The following is a 26,119-nucleotide window of genomic DNA, read 5'->3' as shown; positions in this document are numbered from 1 at the left end:
AACCCAATTTCGAGGTTTATTATGTCGAATTAAGGTATGCTTTGAGTTTTTGTGTTGATTTTGTTGTGTAAATTTTCGTTTTTTGGGTGCTTTTCGTTTTTTGTGGGTTAATTTTCGTTTTTTGTGGGTTAATTTACGATTTTGTTGTGTTGATGGTGTCGGTGGTTGTGTATGGTGGTGGGATAAGGTCGGTGGTGGTATGTGGTTGGGTCTGGGATAGGATCGGTGGTGTCGGTGGTCGGATGTGGTGGGTTTTATGGGTTAAATGGGTTAAGGTGGTGGTAGATCTGGTTAATTGGGTTAGGGTCGTGGTGGTGGGTGGTGGTGTGGGGTGGGGTGGGGTGGGTTTTTTTTTTATTTTTTTGGCAGAAGTTTCCGACGGAAAATCCGTCGGAATTTTCCGACGGATTTGTTTTCCGTCGGAAATTTACGACGGACGTTTCCGGCCCCAATTTGTCTTCCGATGCATGATTTCCGTCGGAAATTTCGTCGGAAAATGCCATTTTTCCTACAAAGGGTTTTCCGACGACATATTCCGACGGAATTCCGTCGGAAACCCTATTTCCGACGGAAAATAGGGTGTTTCCAAGGAATATTTTCCGTCGGAAAACGGCACTTTTCTAGTAGTGAGTGATCATGCACGCATATCATAGACAACAAATCAATGATAATTAAGGTGAATAAAAGCGACCCACTTATATATCTAAGGTCACCCTTTCGTTCTTTGTCGACAATTTCAAACATCATCCAAAAAAAAAAAAAAAAAAGAAAAGAAAAGTGAGAGAATGCAAAGTTTTGAGATATTGCAGTAACAATGTGGATTTGACCGAGTCTAAGAAATGGGGAGATGAATTAAAAAAAAAAATACTACCTCCTTTTCAGTTGATAGTTAGAGGAGGAATTAATTACGTAATAGTTTTGTGAGCACATGTTCTAGTTGACAGAAATAACATGCTAGAATACAATTATGTAGAGGTAGAATCCTAGAATATGATACATTATTTGAGCATACCAGTATACCACTAATAGTGTACAACGTAGAAAGTGATAAATTTAAACAAAATATCAGTGAAATTTAGACAAATAAAACCATACAATTTTGAGGGAGTAAAAAACTACTCAGTGTACAATTTCTTTTTCTACCTAATGTGGTTAGGTAAAGCGAAAACTCACTTATAAGTAAAAAGCAAGTAAATTTCTAATAATAATGTTACGAGTAAGGGCCTGTTCATATTTACTGAACTAAGCTGAACTGAACTGAACTAAACTGATTGGAGCTGAACTGAACTGAACTGAATTGAGCTGAAATGAATATTTTATGTGAGAGAGAAATTAAGAGCTGAACTGAACTGAACTGAACTGAACTGAAATTAACTGAACTGAAATTAAGTAAATATCAACAGGCCCTAAATGTCAATTACCAAGTACTTAAGTCGGTAATTTATTGCAATAATGCATATTTCTACATCTTAGGCTCCTGATGTAATTTAACATCCTCTTATATTCTCACACACTCTTCACCATGTATTCATGATGGTAAGGGCTAAAGAGGGTTTAAAATAATTGGTAGCGCAACACTTTAAACTTTTGAAACTTTTGAAACGATGGCAAAGTTGCACTTAATACTCTAGAAGAGTTTCTTTTCTACATCACTCCATACGAAATTAAACTTAATTCATTGAATGAAGGAGATACCATTTACAAGAGAAATTTGGATCCAACATACATATGGAATACAATCAAATCAGCTTTTTTCTCAATCCACTTTCATATGGTTGTTTCAAAAATTCATTATAATGGAGGGTTTGTCAACATATTGCATATTTGCATGTGATTGTGTAGTAGATTTTGATGAAAAATTAACATGTGTTTTGACACCATATGAATTCTCTTCAACAAAACAATTGTACAGTACTACAGTAGTATACAAAACTCTGATCTAACAACCTACAGTAATTAGTAAACACAACTCCACCTTATAGGGATGGAAATATGACAAAAAACAAACACAAGCTCATAACGTATAGATTTATTTACTACATCCTACCTAAGATAACCTACAATACTACTCTCTTCTGGAAATAATTATGAAAGGTAAGATGGTTTGTCATATAAATTAAAGATACCACTAGATAGGGCTCGGTCATACCAATTAATTGTTGGTGTAGTGGTGATTGGACTACACTTGGTGGGGAGGATCATGTGTATGATCTCCTACAATAACAATTGGGAGGGAACTGAAACCTAACCATCCATAACTGAACTCCGAATTCGAATAGCCTAAAGGGTGAAATGGGTGGAACACCAAAAAAAATAGAGCTAAATCATTGCACGACATGACCAAACATAACACGAGTTGTGTTATGGAACAAACTTAGGCCATAGTTTCTCATTGAAAAAGCACAATAGTCAAAACTTAACTTAAATACAATAAAAAATTAAAAACACATTAAAATAAGTAATTCGGCTATATTACCTTCAAAATATGTGACATATACTCATCTAATGAGTCAACAACACCGTGACACGATCCAATGCCATCTTTATACCGTCATACATTAACGGAATTGTTTCGCCCAAAAATTTAAATTCGACACTCAACACTTGACACTTCAACAGAGACTGCTGCTGTGGTGCAACTTCTTGAAGCCCTGAAGAGTTGAAGGAAAGTCGAAGAAATCGCTAAAATCGTCCGAGTTCAATCGCTAGAATTCTCAGCAAACTGGTATACGTTGTTTTATTCGCTTCTACTTTTCTTTTGTCTCCTTTGATTTATGAATTTTCAATTTCTATGAAAATTTCTAAGTTTGTAATTGATGTTTTCAATTCAATTAGTCAATTTTGTTGTTGGGTTTTGTTAGTTACAATTGAAATTCGTTTACTTGGCAGTATGAAGCACTGGATTATAAAACCCTAAATTAGTTAGTATCCTTCAAATTCTGTGGATTTTAGATACCAAATAATGACATTAGGTAAACTACACTTTAAAAATTGAATTTTTTTGCCTCAATTTAACCATGAGAAATTTTATGAGGGTGTGGAATTTTTGGAACTATGCTTAATTGATTGTGGTGGGGATATGTGACAAATTGACAATTGATGTTGGCAATAAAATGGGTGTGGAAATTATCTACTAGTAACTTTGATTGATTGCTGCCGGAATTTTAGTTTCCGATGATGATGAAATAGATTACTCGATCAAACCCGAACTTATGATTCTGATCTTGATACGAACAGACGCTGTGCTCAGCTGTCCTGCTTGTTTAACCACTCTTTGCTTGGAGTGGCAAAGGTATGCTGTTAGATTTCTGAATCATTGTTTTTGTTGCGGCGCGTTTTGGTGGGAAAACAACTTTATGATGAAGTCTTGATTGTGAGAAGTTCTGTGCAAGATTATTACAGCTTAGAATTTTGATGTGAAAAAACTTCTAGATATTTCTGTCAGTCTATTCCATTTAAATACTGGACATTCAGGAGGAAAATTACAGAGTTACTTGATAGTTGATAATGTAGCATTGAAAGTAAGATGCAGAAACCAATATGATGAAAGAAAAGTAGTATAATGATTCTCAAACTTGTAATCATTTTTTTTTTTTTTCCCTTAGCTTGTTTAAAACCTCAATGGACTTATTGTACAAATCCTTGAATGAAGGATATTTTCCATCCAAACATACATTCCAAAGCTTTTTACATGAAATAGTTTTAGGGTAACAAATTATCATCTCGTCATCTTTACTAATTTTTTTTGTATCATTATCAATCTCTCATTAATTACTGTTAGCCTTATGAAAATTCCTTCATTTCATGGTCATCTTGAAAATGTAGATTTTAGGTAACACTATACCCCTTATATTTGAAGTTTGTGAAACCAAGCTACTCTAATCAATTGAGAGTTATGCAGACTACTATGTATGATGCAAAGACATTCAAAAGCTTAATATTTGTCAAGAAGCAAGAAATCATCTAAAATTTCCACATAAGTCGGAAGGGAGAGAGAACTTGCTCCATACAAGGTATACTAGTAGAGAAATCTTCTAGTTGTTCTAGACTTCTAAAGAAGTGTGTTGCCAAATTTTGTTGTAATCAATCTTTATTTACCCTTTAAGAGCTTAAAAAGAGTATAAGTATGCGATGTATTCATCTTACATTACATTATATAAAAAAGTTAAAACATTCTGTTCCCATAGGTATTGTTGAAGAAATCCTCAATTGTATTTTGCTATTCTGTATCCTACTTACTTTTCTATGCTGAGGGAATAATCATTTCACGGGCCAAATCGACCCAATTCCATCTCAATTAAAAGCCCAATGCTTTTATAAGAAAGGTCTAACAATGTATATTTACTCTAACCATAAAATTAAACTCACTGAAAAACTGTAACCCAGCTTCTTCTTCTTTAACCTGCAGAAAAGATAACAAATTGTGGACAGAGAAAGTGATGGAGAAGACAAGCAAAGAGCTGTTGCAATTGGAGCACAAAGACCCATCTTCTTCCTTTAAAGGTCACCTTTCTCTCTCTACCTTTATTTTACTCATTTTTTTAGTATTAACTTTTTTCGTCAAATTATTGGGGGTGAAGCAGAATCAGCGTTGCTTGTTTGTGGGAAGAGCAAGAAATCGGCAGAAGAAAAGCCAACTGAAGGGAAGCCCTTCCCTGCGCCACTTCCCAAAAGCCAAGGTTTTTTTTAGTACTCAGTTAATATGTTAATTTTTGAAATTGCAGTTATATTATAAAGTTCCAGTAATTATTATATGATGATACTCATGTATGATTGAACACCTAATACATTCATATTAAGAAATTTTGTATGAAATTAAAATTTTGTAAAATTTGAACATTGGGTAATTTGGGTTATATTGAAGTTGTAAAAGGGTTATAAATTTGTGGGTTTTTTTGGATGTTGATTGTTGGGGGTGATGCAAAGTAAGGGAGAGATTCTGTGTATCATGTTTGGGAACTTTGAAGTTAGAAACTTGTGAAGAGTATAAAGTAATGTTAATTGCCAAACACATAGAATTGGTATTCACTCTTTGGATGGAGTCATGGAGAGGTGTTGTTGCTGCTGTTTTTGTTGATATCTCCCCATTTCGGTTTTATGCATGGTTATGCTGCTGAGATCAGATGCTAGAGCGTGCTGGAATTTAGCTTGTTGTGGCATTTTGCTGGTATGAGTGTGTATATGACCATAGAAAATTAGAAAGGCATGAGTTTGGAAAAGAAGTAATGTGCTGTTTGGGCTCAAATGAGACGAAAGCTTTCGTTTTTAACTTTTTACTGTATGACAGATGTATCAAAGCCAGGTAACTTGTAAACGATTTGCTTTAGCTTCGTCGTTGTGCTCTTCATTGGTTACTATGGATTAGGAATTTAGGATTGTACTTTAATGATGATATAATATTAATACTTCACAATTTTAGCTTGTCCTCCTAATAATATGAAGTTTGTAACGATTTTTTTTTTTTTTCCTTTCTATCTACTTACAGTTTCTAAACTGATTTGCAGTGCTTGGTAAGGTAAAGGATTTCCTAGGAGTAATTTCTGAAGCTAACAAAACTCTTCAGCTTAATGCAAAGGTAAAAACCAACAAACCTTAGTAAAAGGCGATTCTTGAGCTCTTCAATCTTCCCCTCCTAACTCCTAAAATGAGCACATTTATATGCAGGACAAACCTGAGGAGTTTGATATTGAAGTTTTGCATGGTAATGAATCAGAGTACATTGAAATGGTATTGCTAAATTTTCTCTCATCTAGTATTCAATATTTGGTGAGATTAATAGTAGTACGTCAGAAGCTTACTCAATAGCTTTAAAATGTAGGATTTGATGCTGGGTGTTGCTGATCTTCAAACTCCAGAGGCCATGGAAGCCGCAGAGGCTGCAATGGCTGGAAACCAACCAGTTGTTGATTTATGTACCAATGACAGTTCTTCAGAATCAGAAAGTAGCAGTGATGATGATGAGGATGATAGTGATGAAGATGAAATTTTGAAGGCTGATTCTTCTAAAGGACATTCAGATATGCAGGTAGATAGTTCTTCAAGACAACAGTCAGAAAGTCGTACAAAGAGAAAACAGCCTAAGATTGTTGTGCTCCCATAAATCCGCTATTTCCTTTCAAGATGAGTAGCAAATTGGAGATTCCGCAGGTGAAGATTGTTTCAAATTGAAAAGAAATTAGTGCAGTGTTGTAACTCTTGTAAGAGATTATTTATTTGTGAGCAATCCTGATTTATATGTAGTCTAAATGAAACAATTTCATAATCATCAATCTATAACTCAACTTGGTTACAAAATTTTGTTCGAAATAGAACTGCCAAAAGCTACAACTCTATAAGCCACAACTTAAGAGAGCTGCTGAGGAGTGAGGACATATACAACCTCTTAGACTTCTTAACTTGAAATGGTCTGGTGAAAAAGAAGCAAAAAGCCAGCCATTTACAACAAATGGAAGCAACATATTGCATATTTGCTTGTGATTGTGTATTTGTGTAGTTGATTTTGATGAAAAATCAACCTGTATTTCGACATATAAATTCTCATCAACAAAATAATGGTATGGAATAGTATACAAAACTCTGATTAGTAAACACAACTCCACCTTATAGGGATGGCTATCTGACAAAAACCAACACAAGAAAGCTAAAGGATGTCTTTTGGAGATAATTTAGAAAGGTGAGATGGTTTGTCATACAAAGATACCATTAGATAGGGCAAAGTCATTGCCCGACATGGCCAAACACGAAAAAACATAGCATGATTTGGGCCATGGATCAAACTTGGGTCACGGTGTTTTATTAGAAAAGCACGACATGACACAACACGATAAATCATATATTTTTTTTTTTTTTTTTTGAAAGCCGATAAATCATATATACACGTAACTAAAACTTGACTTAAATAATATAAATTACATTAAAATAAGTATAATTCGGCTGCCAAAATACATGAAATCTTAAATGCACATGAAATATCACATAGCTAGTGGGTTTACCCGTGCTTGGGCGAAACACGACCCGCAACCATTTTTTTTTCCCGTAATATATTCACTGAAACCATTTCTTCCTAAAAGTTGACACATCCAGTCTTACAGAGACTGCTGCTATAGCCTGTAGTGCAGCTTCTTGAAGAGTTGAAGGAAAGTCGAAGAAATCGCTAGAATCATCCGAGTTCAACCGACTGTTGCTGCCATGGCGAGCGAAGAGAGAGAAAGTAAAATGGGGGAACCCATGGAATGTGTGGCATCCCCAACCAATTCTCAGCAAACTGGTATAATTTTTTGTATTACTCGCTTCTACTTTTCTTTGTTTTCTTTGATTTATGAAATTTCAATTCTATGAATATTTGTAATTTGTAATAGAAATTTTGTTTGGATTTTGGTAGTATTAATTGTAATACGTTTACTTGATATTATTGAACCATTAGATTATAGAACCCTAACTTAGTTATTGGCCTTCAAATTCTGTGACTTTTAGATACCAAATGATGATACTTTAAAGTTGAAATTTTGGCTTAAATAACCCTTTATGTAACTGTGATTAATCTGAACTTTGCTTAATAGATTGTGGTGGGATATGTAGCAATTGATGTTGGCAATAAAATGGGTGTGGAAATTATCTAACTATGAGTAATTGTTGCTGGAATTTCAGTTTCTGATGATGATGAAATAGATTACTCCATCAAACCCGAGTTTTATGATTCTGATCTTGATGACAAGGATGAGTCATGGGTGGCTAGGAAAAGGAAAGGTCCACGAACAGACGCCGTGCTCAGCTGTCCTGCTTGTTTTACCACTCTTTGCTTGGAGTGTCAAAGGTATGCTGTTAAATCCCTGAATCATGGTTTTTTGTTCCGGCGTGTTATGCTGGGACAACAACTATATATGAAGTCTATATTGTTAGAAGTTCTGTGCAAGATTATTACAGCTTAGGATTTCGATGTGGAAAAACCTCTAGATCAATGCTGTCAGTCTATTCCAGTTACTCGATAATATAGCATTGTAAGTAAGATGCAGAGATTAATATGATGTGCCTGAAAGAAAAGAAGGATAATAATTCTTAAACTTGTAAGCATCTTTTTTTTTTCCCCCTGGCTTGCTTCATTCCTCAGTCCTCAATGGGCTTACAAAAATGCTTGCAATGAAGGATATCTTCCATCCAAAGCTTTATACATGAAATAGTTGGAGGGTCTCAAATCTATTATCTCGACATCTTTACTAGTCTTTTATGTATCAATATCAATCCCTCGTTATATTGCTGTTAGCCTTATGAAACATCCTACCATGATCATCTTGAAACTGTAGATTTTACAATTTTAGGTAACACTATACTCCGTAGTCCGTATATTAGAAGTTTGTGAAACCAAGCTACTCTAATCAATTGAGATTTATGCTGACTATTACGTATGATACATACACATAAAAAAGCTTGATGTTTGTCAAGAAGCAAGAAATCACTCGAATTTCCACATAAGTCGGAAGGGAGAGAAAGTAAGTGTGTGGTGAATTCATTTCAACTTATATTTATTAGAAAAAAAAAAAGAAACTTGTTCTCATATAAAGTATATTAATGGAGAAATCTTGTAGCTGTTCTATACTTCTAAAGAAGTGTTTTGCCATATTTTATTGTAATCAATCATTTTTTACTATTTAAGAACTAGGAAGAGTATATGTATGCAGTGTATTCATCTTATGTTACATTAAAACATTCTGTTTCCATAGGTATTGTTGAAAATATTCTCTAGTTGTTTTTTAATGCTATCTTATTTACTTTTCTATGCTGAGGGAATACATATTTGTACTGTTGTAAATTATTGTGTTCCCCAGTATTTGCGTCATCCTTTTTTAATTGATAAGTGAATTGGTCTTCATACGGCTATATAAAATCATACATGATAAAGGCATGACTAATGTCTAATGCAAATGGTTGTAAGTAATTTTCAGTCACTTCTTTGTTTACCAGACATCAAGTTAAGAACATTCCCAGGTAGACATGTCCTTCAACATGTTTTGCGTACAGTATTGCGTTTATAGGAGAAAACTCAGAGCTCCCATTGGTTATGAAAATACAAGTTATTTTGAGGATGCACTAGTGGTTGTCAGGAGTGGCATTAAGGACACAAGAATAAGATTTGGACTCGACAATATTTGCCTAGAAAATACAGTGATGGAAGGTCATGGAATACCATTGTTATTTTTAGAAATGGCATAATGTGTTTAGGCATAGACATGATTTTATCTTATTGTCTTTCATTATAATTTATTATAAGAGATAAATCATTTGTCAGGACTTCCACCTTTAGCTTAACTTTAAGCTTTATGACTGAGTAGGTTCTCTTGTATAGCAATAAGGCCAGTGGATCTTTGCATAACTCTGGCAAGAGCTAGTTGCTAACAATAATAGAGTGCAGTTTCTCATTGCAAAGAGCATTTGCATGAGTTGACAAAATTATTGATTACTATCCTTTGGTGTAATTTGATGAATACATTAATTTTGTATGCAAGTGTATTCATTGGAAACTAGGATGTCATGTTTGGTATATGATCTCTTCTTTGCATGAATTTTGCCTAGATGTTCTAGCATTTCATTGAGAAAAGTTGTTTTGGTTTTACTTGCAGGCATGATATCTACCTGACCCAGTACAGGGCTATGTTTGTAACTAACTGTGTAATTACTGCCAAAATGGTTTTTCCACTAGGAAGCAAGAAACGGAGAAAGTATAGGAAGGCTAGAGAGCCTGTGGAAGCTGAAGAAGCAAGTTCAACTAGTGTTGAAGCAGCTAGGCAAGTTTGCTGCTCAGTTTGTTCTACAGAGGTTGGAGTTATTGACAAGGATGAAGTTTATCATTTCTACGACGTTCTTCCAAGCGAGTCTTGAGTACCAAAACATCTCCTCGGTTTATTCCATGGAAAGATCCAGGTCTTAACTGCTTGTAACTCCTTGTGCTGAATCTGCTGAGTTACTTTTTCTGCCTGTTTTAGATCAAATGGCTCTCCGGTTAGATGGCTAGTTAATTTTGCAATATCAGCTTTCATCTTCCGGTTTATTTTGTACATATTCTTCTTTCTCATGTCCTAGAACAGGTGACTTGCTTCCAAAAATCCGCCTGTCCAAAAACCCATTATTACTACGACAGAATATTTTGCTGCTGAGACAGCTTCTAACCTGTTTTATATTATACATTCCTCTCAAGTAGCATGCACTCTATTTTTTGAGCATTTTCTACTGTTTTGGCATGTGGTGTTGTAGAAAAATAGATACGAGGTCAGGGGAAATATGAAAGTGAGAGGTATAACTGTATAAGCTATCAAAAATAAAAGTAATTACAATTTATGCTGCTGGTTTAAAGCAATATGCTTGATTCTTATATTCTTATCTGAATTACAGGCTTTGGTATCATAGATGAAGCAATGAGCCCAAAACCCTATTCAACAATTCAATCAATCAATCAATCAATCAAAGCCTTAATCCCAAAAGTGGACAAAGTAGACAAAGTAGTAGACAAAGTAGACAAAGTAGTATGTATATGTATTATGGACAAATAGCCTCAAGCTTCACGGTTTCTTAGTTTAGTATTGCAGGCCAAATAATTGGAAGTTAAAAGGTGAGGGTAAATTCTCAAATACCTATAGAATATAGATGGGAGGATTTGACCTTGTCAGCTCAAGGTCGCACCAAGTGAATCCCCAAGAAATATTAGCAGTAGATTAACTCATCTAAGGGATGGTCATGGTCATTGCAAAAATCTTCAGTATATCAAACTATACTTATCGAAAGATACATCTGATGCCACACGATATAGCAATCATCGAGTATCAGCTTTTCTCCATCAAAATGTATGTAGTATACAATTCAAATAGGAGATTTTTTTACTGTTTGAGAGATCCAATCAAAAAACATACTTGTATCTTTGAATTTATATGATTGGTTAATGGGTTATTTAGTTGCTTGAAGAATAGTCAAATCGTTTGGATGAGTTTAATCAAACCTAGTCAGGTTGGATTATTGTTCAGGTTTGAGACTTTGAGTCATAACCAACGTGCCCAAGCAAATAAAATTTTAGTTCGAGACATTTCGGTTAATTATAAATAGTCCGGCGGAGTCAGTTTTAACAACTCTGTACTTCATGTTAAACTTAAAACCGTTGCAGCCTGAGCCCAAGGTCAATGCTATAAGGCCCACAAATCTAGAGGTTATTCATTATTGTTCATTCCTGCGTCAGAACCTTTTGCCCCTCTTTCTCTTTCTTTCTTAGGACATTCTCATCCTCTTCACCTTGTTTTCTGCACCACTTCCACTTCCAGATTAAGACTTAAAAGGTAAACCTCTTTTAAAGTTTTATAGGCCTAAAAATGAAAACTTTATGAATTTAGCATCATTTTTTTTGGGTAATTCTATCTTGCAGACCATAATTCTTATTAAATGATCAATAAAAATTACAGCTTTACTATCTGTTCAATTTTTGGTAGTTTTTGCAGTTTCAATTTCACAAGAATTACCTAAAATTGGGGAAGTATTGAATTCTATGGAGTCAAAGGCGCCACCTTGTCACCCTACTTATGATTTGAAGGCTGTCATCAAACTTGCTCTTGCTGAAGATTCTGCTGATAAAGGTCACTTTTTTTATCGCCAATTTCCTTTTTTTTTTTTTTTAAATTTTTATTTTTTAAATTCTGCTATAATGGGTCTTCATGAATTTAGAATAACCCTTGAATTTAAGGGGTGACAGTTTATGGGTTGTATATTGAATTTTGGGAAAGGGTGTTTAAACTGAAGAAGAACAAAAATCATGAACAATGGTTTTTGGTTTTTGTGTGGCACATTGAGATTATTTAGAACATACAATTATATAAAGTTGGTATTACATACAAGAGGTTGGGTTGTTAATTGTTATTAGTCCATTTTTGTATAATGGTTGTTAATTGAGAATGGTTTGATAAGAGGGTGGTCTATGGGTGTTTTTATCAAGGGCATCTTCATCTAGGAAAGGTGCTTCTAATTTAATTGCATCGTGTATTCGTGTTGATGATGAGGTCTATAAATAAGTTTGTGTCGCCGGTCCGATTGCAAGACATGGAATTTAGCACAGGTTGGAATTGACTTGAATTAAGATGGTGCAATTGTATAGTTATGGAAATGAGATGTATATGTCTGAATTGACATTTTAATATGCTACTTTCTAGATGGTTGGTTGGTTGGTGATGCTGTCCTGAATTTTTATAATCTGAATTTTTTCTTTATCGTTCACTCTGCTGACCGTAGTCTAATTGATAGGAAGAGCTCATAGTGTACTTTAGGGCCTTGTCATTGAGTTAAATGTAAATGTCTACCTACTCCATATTACAATAAGTTAGAGGGTATCAACTGAATGAGTTTAGAATTGGTCAAGAGATCAAGTAGTACCTTTAGATGAACGATCTGTAACAAGTGGCGTCAAGCTTATGATCACTCCATTAATAGTGAATCATAGAAGTTTGAGCATTGTCGTGATCCAACAGTTGTTTTTTATAGGGGATGTGACATCTATGGCCACAATACCGGCTCAAATGGAAGTGGAAGCCCATTTTTTGGCAAAAGAGGATGGAATTATTGCAGGTATTGCCCTTGCAGAAATGATATTCCATGAGGTGGATCCTTCCCTAAAGGTTCGGTTGCATCATTACATTTTGTTGACATAGTGTTGCTTGTTCTGCTTTCTTTTGGACCTCTAAACAGTTACATTATCTATCAGGTGGAATGGTGCCAGCAGGATGGGGATCATGTTCATAAAGGACTGAAATTGGGGAAAGTGTATGGTAATGCACTGGTGACATTAGCCATATCATTGAAAGAATATCCATAATTTCTTCCCCAATAACCAAGTCTATGTTTTTGTGCAGGAAGAGCACATAGTATCGTAGTTGCTGAAAGAGTGGTTCTGAATTTTATGCAAAGGATGAGTGGGATCGCAACCCTCACCAAGGTATATGTTAATGTAGTGATATAAGGAGCACAACTGCATACTGACCTTACAGAAAGCTTATTATCACCTTGATGCTCTGCTCAGGTGCATGGACAGTTGGCTTGAATTTGACTTACAATTACCAAATATCTTAAATGATTCATTATGATTGGTTAATAGATTTTTCCGATTAGCTCCAGGCTCCAGTATATATTAGTGTGAAAATAATTATTCTGTTTGGAACATGTACAATTTACTCCCTCAGATAATTCACATGATACTGTCGTATATATTATTAAGCCTTTATACCAGTATTTTGTGATTAAATGTTGGACCGGATGTGTTAGTGTTCTCACTTGTCTAGTTGGTAGTTTTGTTGGTTGAATAGATTGTACTGATGTATTCACTTGCTGCTAGGAAACAGAGTTAAGACAGTATGACTACCAAGAAAAGGAAAATGACCTAAAAGTTGTGGGGTGAAAATCTACAAAATAAAAAGGAACTGTAATTGAGAGACGTAAATTGTTGTTTGGCTTTCTTGTGCTACAAGATTGATTGTGTTAAACGGATCGTGGTGTCTAAAGTATGCTACCCACTGTTATCACTAGGTTTGCATTATGCGCTAAAAGTTTAATGGGTTCTTTGTGGAGTTGTCAAAGACAGATTTCTCACACAATCAATTATACTATTATGACAGCAAATTAAGGGAAAGCTTGTTGATTCTTTGATTAATTGAGTCACGATTACAAGGATAGTTAATGACTTGAGGTCATAAGTCTCATGGTAGCTTGAGGCTACTACTCTCAAAGGTTCTTACTCAATTTCTGGATAACCTACTACAATGCTCACTACTCTTACTAATACTAAGCTTTCCCATGACTAAAAGGATACATGTGACTAATAGACATGAAAATAGCACAACTCAAAATAAGACATAGAAATTACTACTGCTACTTTCCCTAATAAACTCTTAATGATCTTTGTCTCTTCTTTTTTGTTGAGGTTGACTCTCTTAGATGTCCCCATCGTTGACCTCTCCTATCAAACGGCTATTTCCTTCATGCTGAACCTTGTGCACTCTTGGCTTGGGCCTTCTTGAGTAGACTTTGATGGGCTGGGCTAACCCCCCTCCAGCTGAATCCATAACAGGAGTTTGCAATAGTTCTAGGTTATTTGTTTTGTCGCAGCTCATGTATGACAAAATAGCTAAAAGTTTCATTTGTCTTCAGGCAATGGCTGATGCTGCAAGTCCTGCTGTTATTCTAGAAACTAGAAAGACAGCTCCAGGTTTACGCTTGGTGGATAAGTGGGCGGTGTGTATCTTTCTCCTGCTAATCAAATTTTGTTGATGTTGCAAGTAATGTTGTTGACCTTGGTGTTCTTCTGCTGTTAGGTTCTGATTGGTGGAGGGAAGAATCACAGGCTTGGTTTGTTTGACATGGTGTTAATAAAAGATAATCACGTATCAATAGCAGGAGGTATTTCAAAAGCCCTGAAGTCCACAGACCATTATTTACAGCAGAATAATCTCCAGATGGAAGTTGAGGTAGTAATTTGCTCTCCCTTTTTTTAGTTAGCTTAACTTTGACTATGCTTAAAAGATGTGTACTCTACATATAGTAGGTGAGTCAAGTGCTCTGGAGGAATATCGTAATTAAGGCAGTTGTGACTTGTGACCAAATTTGTAGCACTCTGATCTTGCTTTGTTTTAAACAGGTAGAGACCAGAACCCTGGAGGAAGTTAAGGAGGTGTTGGAGTTTGCATCCCAGAATAAGACTTCCTTGACGCGAATCATGTTGGATAACATGGTTATCCCACAATCTAATGGAGATGTTGATGTTTCCATGCTTAAAGAAGCTGTCAGAATGATTGATGGTAGATTTGAAACTGAGGTAGCTCCTAATCTACAGCTATGTATTGCCACTTGGGAATTGAAATGTGACTATATTTTCTCTTATGCAAGAAAAGTTAGCATTGATGTGACATTATATCTGCATTTTAACCTGTACATTTGATTAATGTATAAGTAAATATGGAAACAAGTAAAATATACAAGGATTACAAATGCTACTGCTAACAATCCTCCTCACCTCTTTTTTCATCCCAATCAAAACCTTTCACGATAAATTCTTAAAGAAATGTTAGTTAAAGGGAAGAAGGAAGCTGTATTAGCATAATCAATCTTCAGACATGCAATAATAAAATTATAAAAATACGGCCATCAGATGCCTACTAGAATGAACAAAGAAGGATGGCTTAAATGATGTGTGAATACCATATCTGATGTTGTGTATTAGCACATCTAGTTACCTTTGACGTGCAAAGTAGATTATGTGCTTTCGTCGAATGTTTCTAAAGCTATTTCAATCATGCAATTATTGATCTAAGTTCTATTGTTTCTGTATGTTGTGGACCAGAAATAAAGTGTTCATTTTTACAAAATATTGGTCGATTCTTGACATGTTGGCAGAATTTTACCAGTTTGGGACCAGATACATTATGTAACTCGTGAGGTCCTCTTTTCTTTTGTTTAGTAATATTTTTTTCTTATACATATCATAACAGGCATCTGGAAATGTTACCCTTGACACAGTACACCAAATTGGACAGACGGGTGTAACCTATATTTCTAGGTAAGAGCAAAACCTTCTGGCTTTTCATTATTGCATCATGTATCATCAGGGGTTTAGATATTTTTGTGTTTAAGACTTGTGTTCCTATAAGTTATTTCGGTGAGCATGGTATTGTAGAAAAAAGGATTCAAAAATGAGGCAACCAATCACTCTTTTGTGTAATTAAAGGATGCAGATAACCTAGCTTCTTATCTCTGGGGTCATGGAGTGTTGTGGATGCTCTTCCACCCCTGGTTTTGAACTAATGACTTATGAATTTGGTTGGGAACCAAGAGATAATATGAGTTTGATCTGATTGGCTTGCCGCACTCATTGATTCGTGCAATTGGTCATACATTAACTGACCCTATAGGTACCCGAAAGTAGATTGAAACTTAAGAGCTCCTAGGAAGTTATCTTATCAAATTATAAGTGACCTGTTATAATGGGATGTCTAAATTATGAAATGGGCTTAATATTTACAGTTGATTACTAACTTACTACCGTAGTTGTTACTTGCCACATTCATGGTTTTACCTTCTTATTTTTGTGCTGTCAGCTTTGTTCCTGTTTGCTACAACTCTATACAAGCAATCAATGTATACTCTATTCCTAAAATAACAGTTCATATTTTAAAAATATTCTCTTGATCCTGCAGTGGTGCTTTGACGCATTCAGTGAGAGCACTAGACATCTCCCTTAAGATTGACACAGAGCTTGCGCTTGAAGTTGGGAGGCGTACAAACCGTGCATGATCTGTAGCCTTGCGAATTGTATGTGGTGAAGTTTACCTCCACCCTTCTTTCTGACAACCTTTACTAAACAACTTTCAGTTCCTACTAATAAATGTCATGAACAACTTTCAGTTCCTACCAAAGAGCAAAAGTGCCCTTTGTGTACTCGATACCCTTGATTATACTGCACTATTAACGTGTAGTTCAGTCCTTGTATCCGTTTGTAATAACATTGCTGATGCTCATCATAGATGCGGTCTTCATTATGCTTACCCATTCTCCCTTTTACAGTATGACTGTTTTAACTAGACTCCACCATTTGCAGCCTCATACTAGTTCATAGTGTGTACGACTGTATGCACTTTGGCGGAGCTTGATGGTGCTTAATACTCCGTATACTGCATAAAAATGCTGTAATTTGACATTTTTGTATCTTGTTGGTTTGATTCTGTACGGAATGACTATTGAGCAGTTTTGATTTTACATAATGAATTAATATAGTGATTTTAATTCCCTTCTTTCTAGAATTTATTCTTCCATTTTCATAAGATTATTCATCAAGTTTGTGCTACTATGTTGCATCAAAAGGTGGTAACTCTACCAATAGTTGCAAAAGCTCACCATGGACTTCGAATTTTCGCAATTATGCATTAGCATTTTTCAAACTATTCTTAATGTAACATTTTGTTTCAATTTGCATGTTAAAATATTAATTTGTTAGAGACAGTGTAACAATGTGTCAACTTAATTGAGACGAACGGAATAATACATTATAAACTTTTTAATTCATTGTGAGCTTCGACAATCGACATGATTCAAAGCCATGCTAAATTACTAATAGAAATTTGTTGTAGGGTATTTTAAATAATTTCTAACAAGCATAGACCAGCATATAATTATTACACAGTATTGTTATACGGAGTATTATAATAACCAAAGCAAACTCTAATTAAAAAAAAAAAAAAAAAAAAAAAATTAATAACAAAAGCAAACTCTCAAAAATAGAAAAATAATAACACATTAACACAAGCAAACACACCCGTGTGTCAACCCTAGGATAAGTAAAAAGGGCTTTTGGGTCCTATAAAAAGGACCCATTTGTACTCTCTTATATAGTAAGATCAAGTCCAACTTTGGGTCATAGCTGGGGGCCCATATTATACAAACCAAACGACAAAAACTTAAAATTAAATTAAATTAAATAAATAAATAAATAAAATCAAAACAATTGGATAATCTTCAAAAAAAAAAAAAAAAAAAAAAAAAAAAAAAAAAAAAAAAAGTGTTTATTAATTATTCAACATGCATGACCACCCAAACAAATACAAATAATAATTAGATTGTAATCAAATTGTTTAATGTGATTGCTTGGATGTACTAATCTAAACTTTTGATTATTAAAATTAAATCAATTATAAGCCAAAGGAGTACGTCAAATCCTCTAGCATCATTTTCAATCATAGTTGTAGTTAAATTATTATGATTGCCATATCTGTAGTGGTTAGTGAAAGTAATCATATATTTATTGTTTTTTGTTTTAAAAGAAATAAAATTAGTCCTATTATAATAATCCAAGTATTTGGGGGACAAAGAATGCACCAAATATTGCGCTATTTGATATAATAATGCATATGTAACTAAGTGCGTTTATGTAACGACATTTTTCATCACTCGTTATCTATGATTCTATATTGCTATATGATGTATGTTTGATTTTTCATGTTTTTTGGGAGCAACTCTTGGATTAGATTACCTTAGAGTCTTAGACTAGAGTGCTAGACTAATTTATTGTTTGTTATTACATTTGGCTATTTGCTAATAACAATAATTTTGTAAGTGGGTTTCTTATTATGGGTGCATCATACTCACTTGATACATGATGAGTATGTCTCGCCTTATATAATACTTTATAAGGAAAACACTATATTCATGAAGTATTACCATAATTATCAAATTTAATACATGTGCGTCAAACGGTCAAAATATATATCTAGATTCAAGGTTCACCTAATGGTATTTTGTTCATTTTGGTGATTATTCTCATTTGAAAATGAGCTATACTATCTATTTCTCGCATTCACTATTTATTATATGTGTAAAAATAGTGGCGTAAGTTTGTTTGATTACACTTTTCTTAATCAAATCTTAGTTGCACCTTATTTTAAGTAGATGATGTAGTATGTGATTCAAATAATTTAAGGTTACAAATTTACAATACCCTATATGTTGAGAAAGAATAGAATGATAATCTAATGAGAGAGATTATTTTAGTTAACTGCTACAAAGTTTGTCTATCCAAAGTGGGTCTAATTTGCATAATTTGAAAAGTGATGGAATCAATTCTTATCTAGTTATTTAATATGAATTTATTTTGTCTGAAATGATGTTGTTTGTGTGTAAAATTGTTAAACAAAAATATTTGCTTGATTTTGCCTAAATCATCTTATTTGAGCTTATCTGAAATCATATTGCTTGGTTAAAATAAGTCAAAATAATATAAAAATAAGTTAATTAAACATGACCTTAATTAGTACATGTACATAAATGACTATTCTTCTTTAGTGAATGATACAAGTTAAATAATTGTAAGGTTTTGGATTTGGAAATCAATAGAGTTTTTATAATTTAAAAAACTAATTAATAGAATTTAATTAAGTCCATTTGCGAATTAACTTGTGTTCTATAGTGACGAATTTATCAAGTTCATCCTAATTTTGGCTCAAACTGAAAATATAATATACATTATAGTTTACATTTTTTTTTTTTGGGTGAGATGATACTCTAAGGGCCTGTTCATATTTACTTAATTTCAGTTCAGTTCAGCTCCAATCAGTTCAGTTCAGTTCAGCTCTTAATTTCCCTCTCACATAAAATATTCATTTCAGCTCAGTTCAGTTCAGCTTCAGTTCAGTTCAGCTCCAATCAGTTCAGTTAATATGAACAGGCCCTAAATTTAATAACATAAAAATTTACATTATAAAAAAAAAAAGTTTAAATTATAATCAAATCTGTAGCATAGAATTTTAGGGTATGTCTATCTAAATGTATTTGATAACACTAGTCCCATGCACTCCAAGCAAGCATTTTGATTTGATCATACAAGTTTTAAACTTAATATAATGTTAGTTTTTACATAGTTTCTTTATACCAACTCTCAAAACACATCATGAAATCAATACTTCAATATACTTACTATATACTAAAATAATCACCAAAATTATCCTAGAATTACACGTGTTGCGTTCACTTTAAAAAATTTTCCGTCAAAAACTTTTTTTATTTTTGTTTTTCCATAAAAAATAATAAGGTAATTGGTAAAAAAAAAATAAATAAATAAAAATATAAAAATATACAACCTATATAATAGAGAAATAACAACAACTTTAAACAAATAAAATATTAAATGTATACACAATCCTTAACCAAATACAAACTTATATTTCTTGTGACTATCCGAGCTTTGCTCGGACAAAAAACTAGTTAAACAAATACTTCATACCTAAAACAATATTTAGATAAACATACCCTAAAATTCTCTCAAAACTTAACAAACATTTTAAGTCATTTTTTTTAAATACAATTGTTTCATTAATTGTGTATTTAACAAAACACTAACCACGTATTAGGTTGGAAAAGGTGGGCCACAATGATAGATAACAAGAACACAAAGGTCAAAAGTTGTCACTAATTAAAAAAATTAATTCTTGAGATAAAGCTAATGTTGACTATTATAAGTACGTATTCAGATTACAGAGTATTGATGTCAAAAGCTGACAAATACAGTATTACAAATAACTGACCAATAAATAATGACCAGTACTAATGACAACTAATCCAATTATTATTGTTAATAAACTTTACGGAATGTATAGTACTCAACTGTATATTTCATGCTAAAAGTATAAAATACGAGTAACCAATTAATTAATCTCAAAACCAAGCAAAGTTTATGGTTTGTTTAGTTTCACCTTGATTTCAGTTTAATTCATTTCAATGCAACTTCAATTAGTTTAATTCAGTTTCTAATTTCCTTCTTTTATAAACAATTCATTTCAGCTCTATTCAGTTCAGTTCAGTTCAGCCCTAATCAGTTCAGTAAAGTTGTTTTCAGTAAATCGGAACATACCCTTAATCTAGTGCGTGGAAAAATTTGCATATCAGATCACAATCAAGAGGTTGTGGGATCAAACCCCACTATAGGCACTTTGGGGTGGGGATTTTCTTACCCCCCCCCCCCCTCCACACACACACATATAACTTCTAAAGTATTTAATATGCTAACCTAGGTCGGGAAGATCTGTGACTCTGTGAGGAGAGGTTCCGACCTAATAAGACGACCTTTGATCTCCTTACCAACCCAAAAAAAAAATTAAGTTCATCTCAAATTAAGATTGAAGCCATCTAGTTTTAACTCTTTAGAGTACTTTTTGAGTTTTTGGTGTACAAGTAAGTTTAGTTGGGGTCAAGGTTAGTTTTTCCAATTATATTTATATAGTCCAATCGTCAAATTCATAACTATTGAAAAGATTTAAAGAGTATAGACCTAAACTATTCCCAAATAAATGTCTCTTTTCACCCATAAATCTTATCCTAAAAGTAAAATACTCCGTAATAATTAAAACTATTATTTCACTTTTAATCAAATAAACTTTCTGCAGATGAATATAACATGGCATAATCACAACTACATATTATATTATTATCACGTAAAATATGACCTAAAGCTAACATCGACTCAAAGCAACTCAAATTTTGTTGTTTTGGATAGTAGTTTGGTTAGCTAGCAAATGCAACCCGCGACACGAGTTCCTTCTCAAACATGTTGAATATCAATTTGTGAGCTCGAGTTTGAGAGTATCAAACACAATTATCTAAATTCTAAAGCAGTCACATCTATGCAAGTTCAAACAATTATCTAGTATCTACCTTATATTATTCACACAAAATAAGTAAGTTAATAATTTTACGATGAAAATAGTTTGAACACAAAGAGAGAAAAACACGCACAAAAACCCTGGTAGATTACACCTTTGAGAATTGAGATGCAGGGCCTGTTCATATTTACTGAACTGAGCTGAACTGAACTGATTGGAACTGAACTGAACTGAACTGAACTGATTGGAACTAAACTGAACTGAACTGAATTGAGCTGAAATAAATATTTTATGTGAGAGGGAAATTAAGAGCTGAACTGAACTGAACTGAACTGAACTAATTGGAACTGAACTGAACTGAACTGAACTGATTCAAACTGAACTGAACTGAACTGAAATTAAGTAAATGTGAACAGGCCCGCAATGTCAAAGTGTAAATTGTGCACCCCACTAGAAAGGTAATTGCCAATTTGTATCTTGTATGTTTAATTGAAAATTACTTGTGCATTTAGAAAATGGAACCCCACTTCTTTATCCTAAGCTATTTTTAGAAATTGACTACTATAGTAGTAAGAGAAAGCGTGATCGAGAGTTAAAATGTGAATTTGACCGCATTATCACATGATTATTAATCATGAAGAGTATGTTTGGTTTAATTAATTCCGACTATATCTTTTTATTTAAAATTATATTTCAATAAAATTGTAGCCTATACAAGTTTTTTATAAGAAAAAATATAAACATTTTGAATCTTGCTTAATTCATTTCAAAGTATATTATACGGAGTGTATAAATAACTATAGATAGTCAAAGGCTGGATTTGTAACAAGTAATTTTTTTTTAAAAAAAAAAAAACGGGTTGTTACAAAAATTTGAGACACATGGAGTATAATTTAGCCAACTTTCATTTAAGTACAATTGACCTTAATAAAAATTTAAAAGAAGTGCTTTGATCAACAAATTTAATTAAAACAAATTGATTGAAACTTATTTAATTTCAAACAAGTTTTAAAAAATTAGCCTCACTAGTACAATTTCTAGAATATTAATGCATATAAGGGTCTGTTCATATTTACTGAACTAAGCTGAACTGAACTGATTGGAGCTAAACTGAACTGAACTGAACTGATTGGAGCTGAACTGAACTGAATTGAAATTAAGTAAATATGAACAGGCCCTAAGTCATAGTATTGGACTAAAAAGAACAAATCCTATTTCATATATTATCTATCAATTCAATATTAAGGTGCTTAATCAAGTACATGCCAATGATTGGTAATGGTATAAATAAAAGAATATGAAATAAAATATGCAACATGTATGTTTATCTTTACACTATTCGTCAATTATCTCTAAAGTTTTGAGGGGAAAGAAAAGGTAACAAATGGGATGGCACTAGCTTAGTGTAAAGATAAAATTTAGTTGGTGAAGAGAATCAAGAGATGAAGTGTCACCCTAAACCAACTGGATCTATCAGACAATCACCTATTACTATTTATTTTGAATTTTAAATAGTTTGCTTTTTTTTATTTTTAAGGCTATTGGATGGAAAAGACGTAACTACGCAAGTGTAATATTTAACAACATAATTTCAGCGAAAGGAGCATGCACAAAACGCGTGTAGTAGAGATTGTTTGCTGATAAACTTTCTGCACTTTAGTTATGTTCGTTAACTTCACTTGAAATAAGATGTTATATAAAGAGCGCTTCCTTAATTGTATATTTTGTAATATTTTGATTTGCTAGGTTGGTTTATCTCATAATATTACTCCGTACTTAATAATCTTGATTGTATTGTACACTATTAGTAGTGCTGTCAAATTTCAAACCGAAACCGTTTAACTGTCCGAAACCGACCGACCCAAATGAGAACCGAACCGATTAAAAACCGATTTTTTTGAAACCGAAAACCGATCCGAACCGTATTTTAGTAAACCCGAAACCGAATCGACCCGAATAATGTTAAACCGTATAAGAACCGAACCCGTTAACAAACCGAACCGAATATAAACCGAACTAAAAGAAAACCGAACCAAAAAAGAACCGAACCGTATCTAACCCGAAACCGGTTCCAACCCGAAACCGTTTAAACTGGCAAAAAAACCGCTTACACCGAACCGTTAGCAAACTGCTACCCGTTTGCACCGAACCATTTAAAAACCGAACTGATTGTAAACCGAACTGGTTATAAACCGAACCGTTTATGAACCAAACCGCTTCTAAATCGAACCGTTTACAAACTTTTTTATATAATTAAATGGATTTTATTTTTTTTTAATTTTTTTTTTTTTTTTGACAGGGATATAATTAAATGGATTAAATATTAGAAATTTTAGAATACTTTTTTTTAAATAGCAAGGCAAATCATTCATTAAGGTCTTAAGGATAATCACTGATTACTTGATTAGCAACACTTGTGTACATATGATTATCCTTAAGCAAAAGAAGACAAAACTAATTAAAAGATTACTAAGAGGTGTGAGTGTGTGACAGCATGGAACTGAATGTACAGTAGGTTTGATTGATTATAAAAAGGAAGTAGTATAGCAGTAGAATGGTGATGTTTGTGTTTTAAGAGTTGTGAGCTAAAGTGAGTGTGGAGACTTGCAGCCTAAAGCTGCTAACTTGTAAAAAATCATTTGTTATCAATGAAAGCTTCAACCTTTCCTCTTGGTCTTTCTATTTCGGGTTGAAGCAATTACACACCCTAAAATCATGCTATATGGCCTGAGACTCTTCAATCAACAGAAATAATAATCTTCATCAGTTGCGAGCTAGCTGAATATTACACAAAGACAATAAAGGACGCAAATCAAGCTAGCTGCAACATCGCACATTTCTTGGGACACAAAGAAAACAGGAGATTGACTAATTTGCACAAATTGTTTACTGAACATTCAGATTGCAACTCAACTAATTTTATTCTCAAATTACATATACAAATGCTGCCTCCTCCATTTGCATGTATCTCCATTACAAGAAGTAAAATGCAAATCAGAACAGCAAAAGTAATTTGAAGCAATAGAAGAAACAACACAACACTTCAATATAACAATCCCAAAACCAAGCAAAGTCCATTAGCAATTTTTTTCCACAGGAACATTACAGATGAAATTAAACAAGATGAGATGGCAGAACACAGCAGACAGAACAGCATACATGGCTGAACAGCAGCAGAGAGCAGCAGAATAGAAGAACAGCAGCTAGCAGAGAGCAGCAGAATAGAAGAGCAGAAGCAATCAGGAGCAGTATAGAAGAGCAGCAGTCAGCATACTTCAGAACAACAAAGAACAGTCAGTATAATGGAAGAGCAGTCAGCGGACATCAGAACAACAATAAGCAATCAGCAGACGTTCACCCCAATGTAGCATCGCCTAGGCTTGAGGAAAAAGAAAAGCTATATGTGAGCAGAAGGGAGGCAGGAGGAAAAAAAGCTATTTAACAAAAAAAAAAGATTAAAGGACGTCAATTGTTTAATTTTGTTAATTCAAATTCATACATTTCCATCCCTGAGCCATGTTACAAGGAGAAAAGATCCATTTTCATAGTAATTTCCTTGAACCAATTGTTTGTAAGTTTTTTTGGATTTTTTATTTTTATTTAAAAAATGGCTGAAATCAAATTAATTAAAATGGCTGAAAATGGCTGAATTCAAATTAATTAAAATGGCTCGATTAGGGCCCAAAAAATAATGCAAGTCAATAACAATCAAATTTGACTCAATTACGAATCAAATTAGGCTAAAAAAAATTCACATAAAATACTTCTGGATTAAGTATATCAATCTAAATTAAACACAGTAAAATCCTAGAAACAAAATTATTCATTGTACTATTTCATAGCTTCAGTAATTATAAACAATACTTCACGAACCCCTCCTAATTTGAACCCTAAATTGACAAAACTGAAAATTAAATCAATGATAGTTTGATTAAACCCTAGATTATGAAAAACGATCTTACCTCAGAAGCTGCTTCAATGGAGGATAGAGAGTGGGAGAGACAGAGAGTGCTGAGCAGAGTGGGAGAGAGGCATAATCAGGACAGCTTCAAGGTCCGCCGTGAATGAGGGAGACGGAGAGGCGCTGAGCCCGTGAGAATGAGAGGCGTCGTGAGCCCGTGAGTGGTAAAGTGAGAGTGGTAAAGTGAGAGTGAGAGTGAAAGGGTTTCAAAAGGGTTTCATGTAAATCTAACCATTGATTTTTTAATCTATGGTTCAGAATGATTTGTGTGTGTTGTGGGAGAAAGAATCTAACCATTGATTTTTTTAATCTATGGTTGAGAGTGGTGATCCGTGTGTGTTGTAGGAGAAAGAATCTAACCATTGATTTTTTTAATCTATGGTTGAGAGTGGTGATCCGTGTGTGTTGTAGGAGAAAGAATCTAACCATTGATTTTTTTAATCTATGGTTGAGAGTGGTGATCTGTGTGTGTTGTAGGAGAAAGAATCTAACCATTGATTTTTTAATCTATGGTTGAGAGTGGTGATCCGTGTGTGTTTGTGTGTTGTACATTGATCTACAAAAATATTATTCCCTCAATTCTTTAGTATTTTTTTGCCCCATTTGATCGGGATCAGTGCCCAAGACACGTATTAAAACATCTACTAGACTACTAGTATATCTTTATTTTCATACACGTAAAAATTATAAAAACGTTATATTAATGAAATGTATAAATAGATAAATTTAAAAAGATCACTAATGAAGTAATGAGTCTATAACTTTGTACTAATACATATGAATAACGATGATACGAATATTTAACTATGAGATGGTTAGATGCCATGTGTTAATAATGTGTACATATGATCGATTGAACTAATCAATATTACCTTGTTAATCAATCATTAGTGTTTTCTTTCATTATACAAATCAAAGCACTTTGTAATATCTTCATAATTTCAAGAAAATATATAATGATAAACGAGTCATAATTATTAGTCTTGTTGACTAGTCAAGT

At 33.5% G+C, this 26,119-nt stretch overlaps 3 protein-coding genes and 1 long non-coding RNA gene across 8 annotated transcripts; 3 read left to right on the top strand and 1 right to left on the bottom strand.

The window, feature by feature from the left end:
• On the top strand, nt 1-6,294 carry LOC145620644 (uncharacterized). Of its 4 annotated transcripts, none has more exons than XM_081675345.1 (7): nt 1-34; nt 2,620-2,725; nt 4,409-4,503; nt 4,584-4,679; nt 5,505-5,575; nt 5,665-5,727; nt 5,819-6,294. In XM_081675345.1, the coding sequence occupies exons 3-7, from the start codon at nt 4,440-4,442 to the stop codon at nt 6,098-6,100; spliced, it is 576 nt and encodes a 191-aa protein (XP_081531471.1). In that variant the 5' UTR covers nt 1-34; nt 2,620-2,725; nt 4,409-4,439; the 3' UTR covers nt 6,101-6,294. The 4 variants fall into 4 exon arrangements, with proteins under 4 accessions (XP_081531471.1, XP_081531472.1, XP_081531470.1 ...); XM_081675346.1 differs by lacking the exon at nt 1-34 and adding an exon at nt 3,902-4,013 and having other exon boundaries at nt 2,519-2,725; XM_081675344.1 differs by lacking the exon at nt 1-34 and having other exon boundaries at nt 2,520-2,725.
• A 798-nt stretch (nt 6,295-7,092) lies between these two features.
• Nucleotides 7,093-10,191, top strand: LOC145621120 (uncharacterized). The gene is made up of 3 exons (XM_081675850.1): nt 7,093-7,267; nt 7,648-7,813; nt 9,615-10,191. Exons 1-3 carry the CDS (start codon nt 7,189-7,191, stop codon nt 9,871-9,873), a joined length of 504 nt encoding a protein of 167 aa, XP_081531976.1. The 5' UTR covers nt 7,093-7,188; the 3' UTR covers nt 9,874-10,191.
• Nucleotides 10,192-11,165: 974 nt separating this feature from the next.
• LOC145620358 (quinolinate phosphoribosyltransferase [decarboxylating] 1a-like) lies at nt 11,166-16,798 on the top strand. Of its 2 annotated transcripts, none has more exons than XM_081675022.1 (10): nt 11,166-11,315; nt 11,466-11,609; nt 12,508-12,641; nt 12,728-12,791; nt 12,876-12,958; nt 14,167-14,250; nt 14,331-14,483; nt 14,654-14,830; nt 15,504-15,571; nt 16,209-16,798. In XM_081675022.1, exons 2-10 carry the CDS (start codon nt 11,522-11,524, stop codon nt 16,303-16,305), a joined length of 948 nt encoding a protein of 315 aa, XP_081531148.1. In that variant the 5' UTR covers nt 11,166-11,315; nt 11,466-11,521; the 3' UTR covers nt 16,306-16,798. The 2 variants fall into 2 exon arrangements, with proteins under 2 accessions (XP_081531148.1, XP_081531149.1); XM_081675023.1 differs by having other exon boundaries at nt 11,202-11,315; nt 11,475-11,609.
• A 7,382-nt stretch (nt 16,799-24,180) lies between these two features.
• LOC145621119 (uncharacterized) lies at nt 24,181-25,505 on the bottom strand. Its single transcript, XR_014108356.1, has 2 exons — nt 25,121-25,505; nt 24,181-24,537 (listed from the first exon to the last, which is right to left on the bottom strand). It is a non-coding gene; the product is annotated as an uncharacterized LOC145621119 (long non-coding RNA).
• Between the last annotated feature and the right edge of the window lie 614 nt (nt 25,506-26,119).

The sequence above is a fragment of the Chenopodium album genome, chromosome 27, assembly GCF_948465745.1.
Source record: "Chenopodium album chromosome 27, dcCheAlbu1.1, whole genome shotgun sequence".
In the NCBI taxonomy this organism is placed as follows: domain Eukaryota; kingdom Viridiplantae; phylum Streptophyta; class Magnoliopsida; order Caryophyllales; family Amaranthaceae; genus Chenopodium; species Chenopodium album.
Note: the sequence above shows the minus strand (reverse complement) of the source record. Positions and strands in the feature narration are given on the sequence as shown.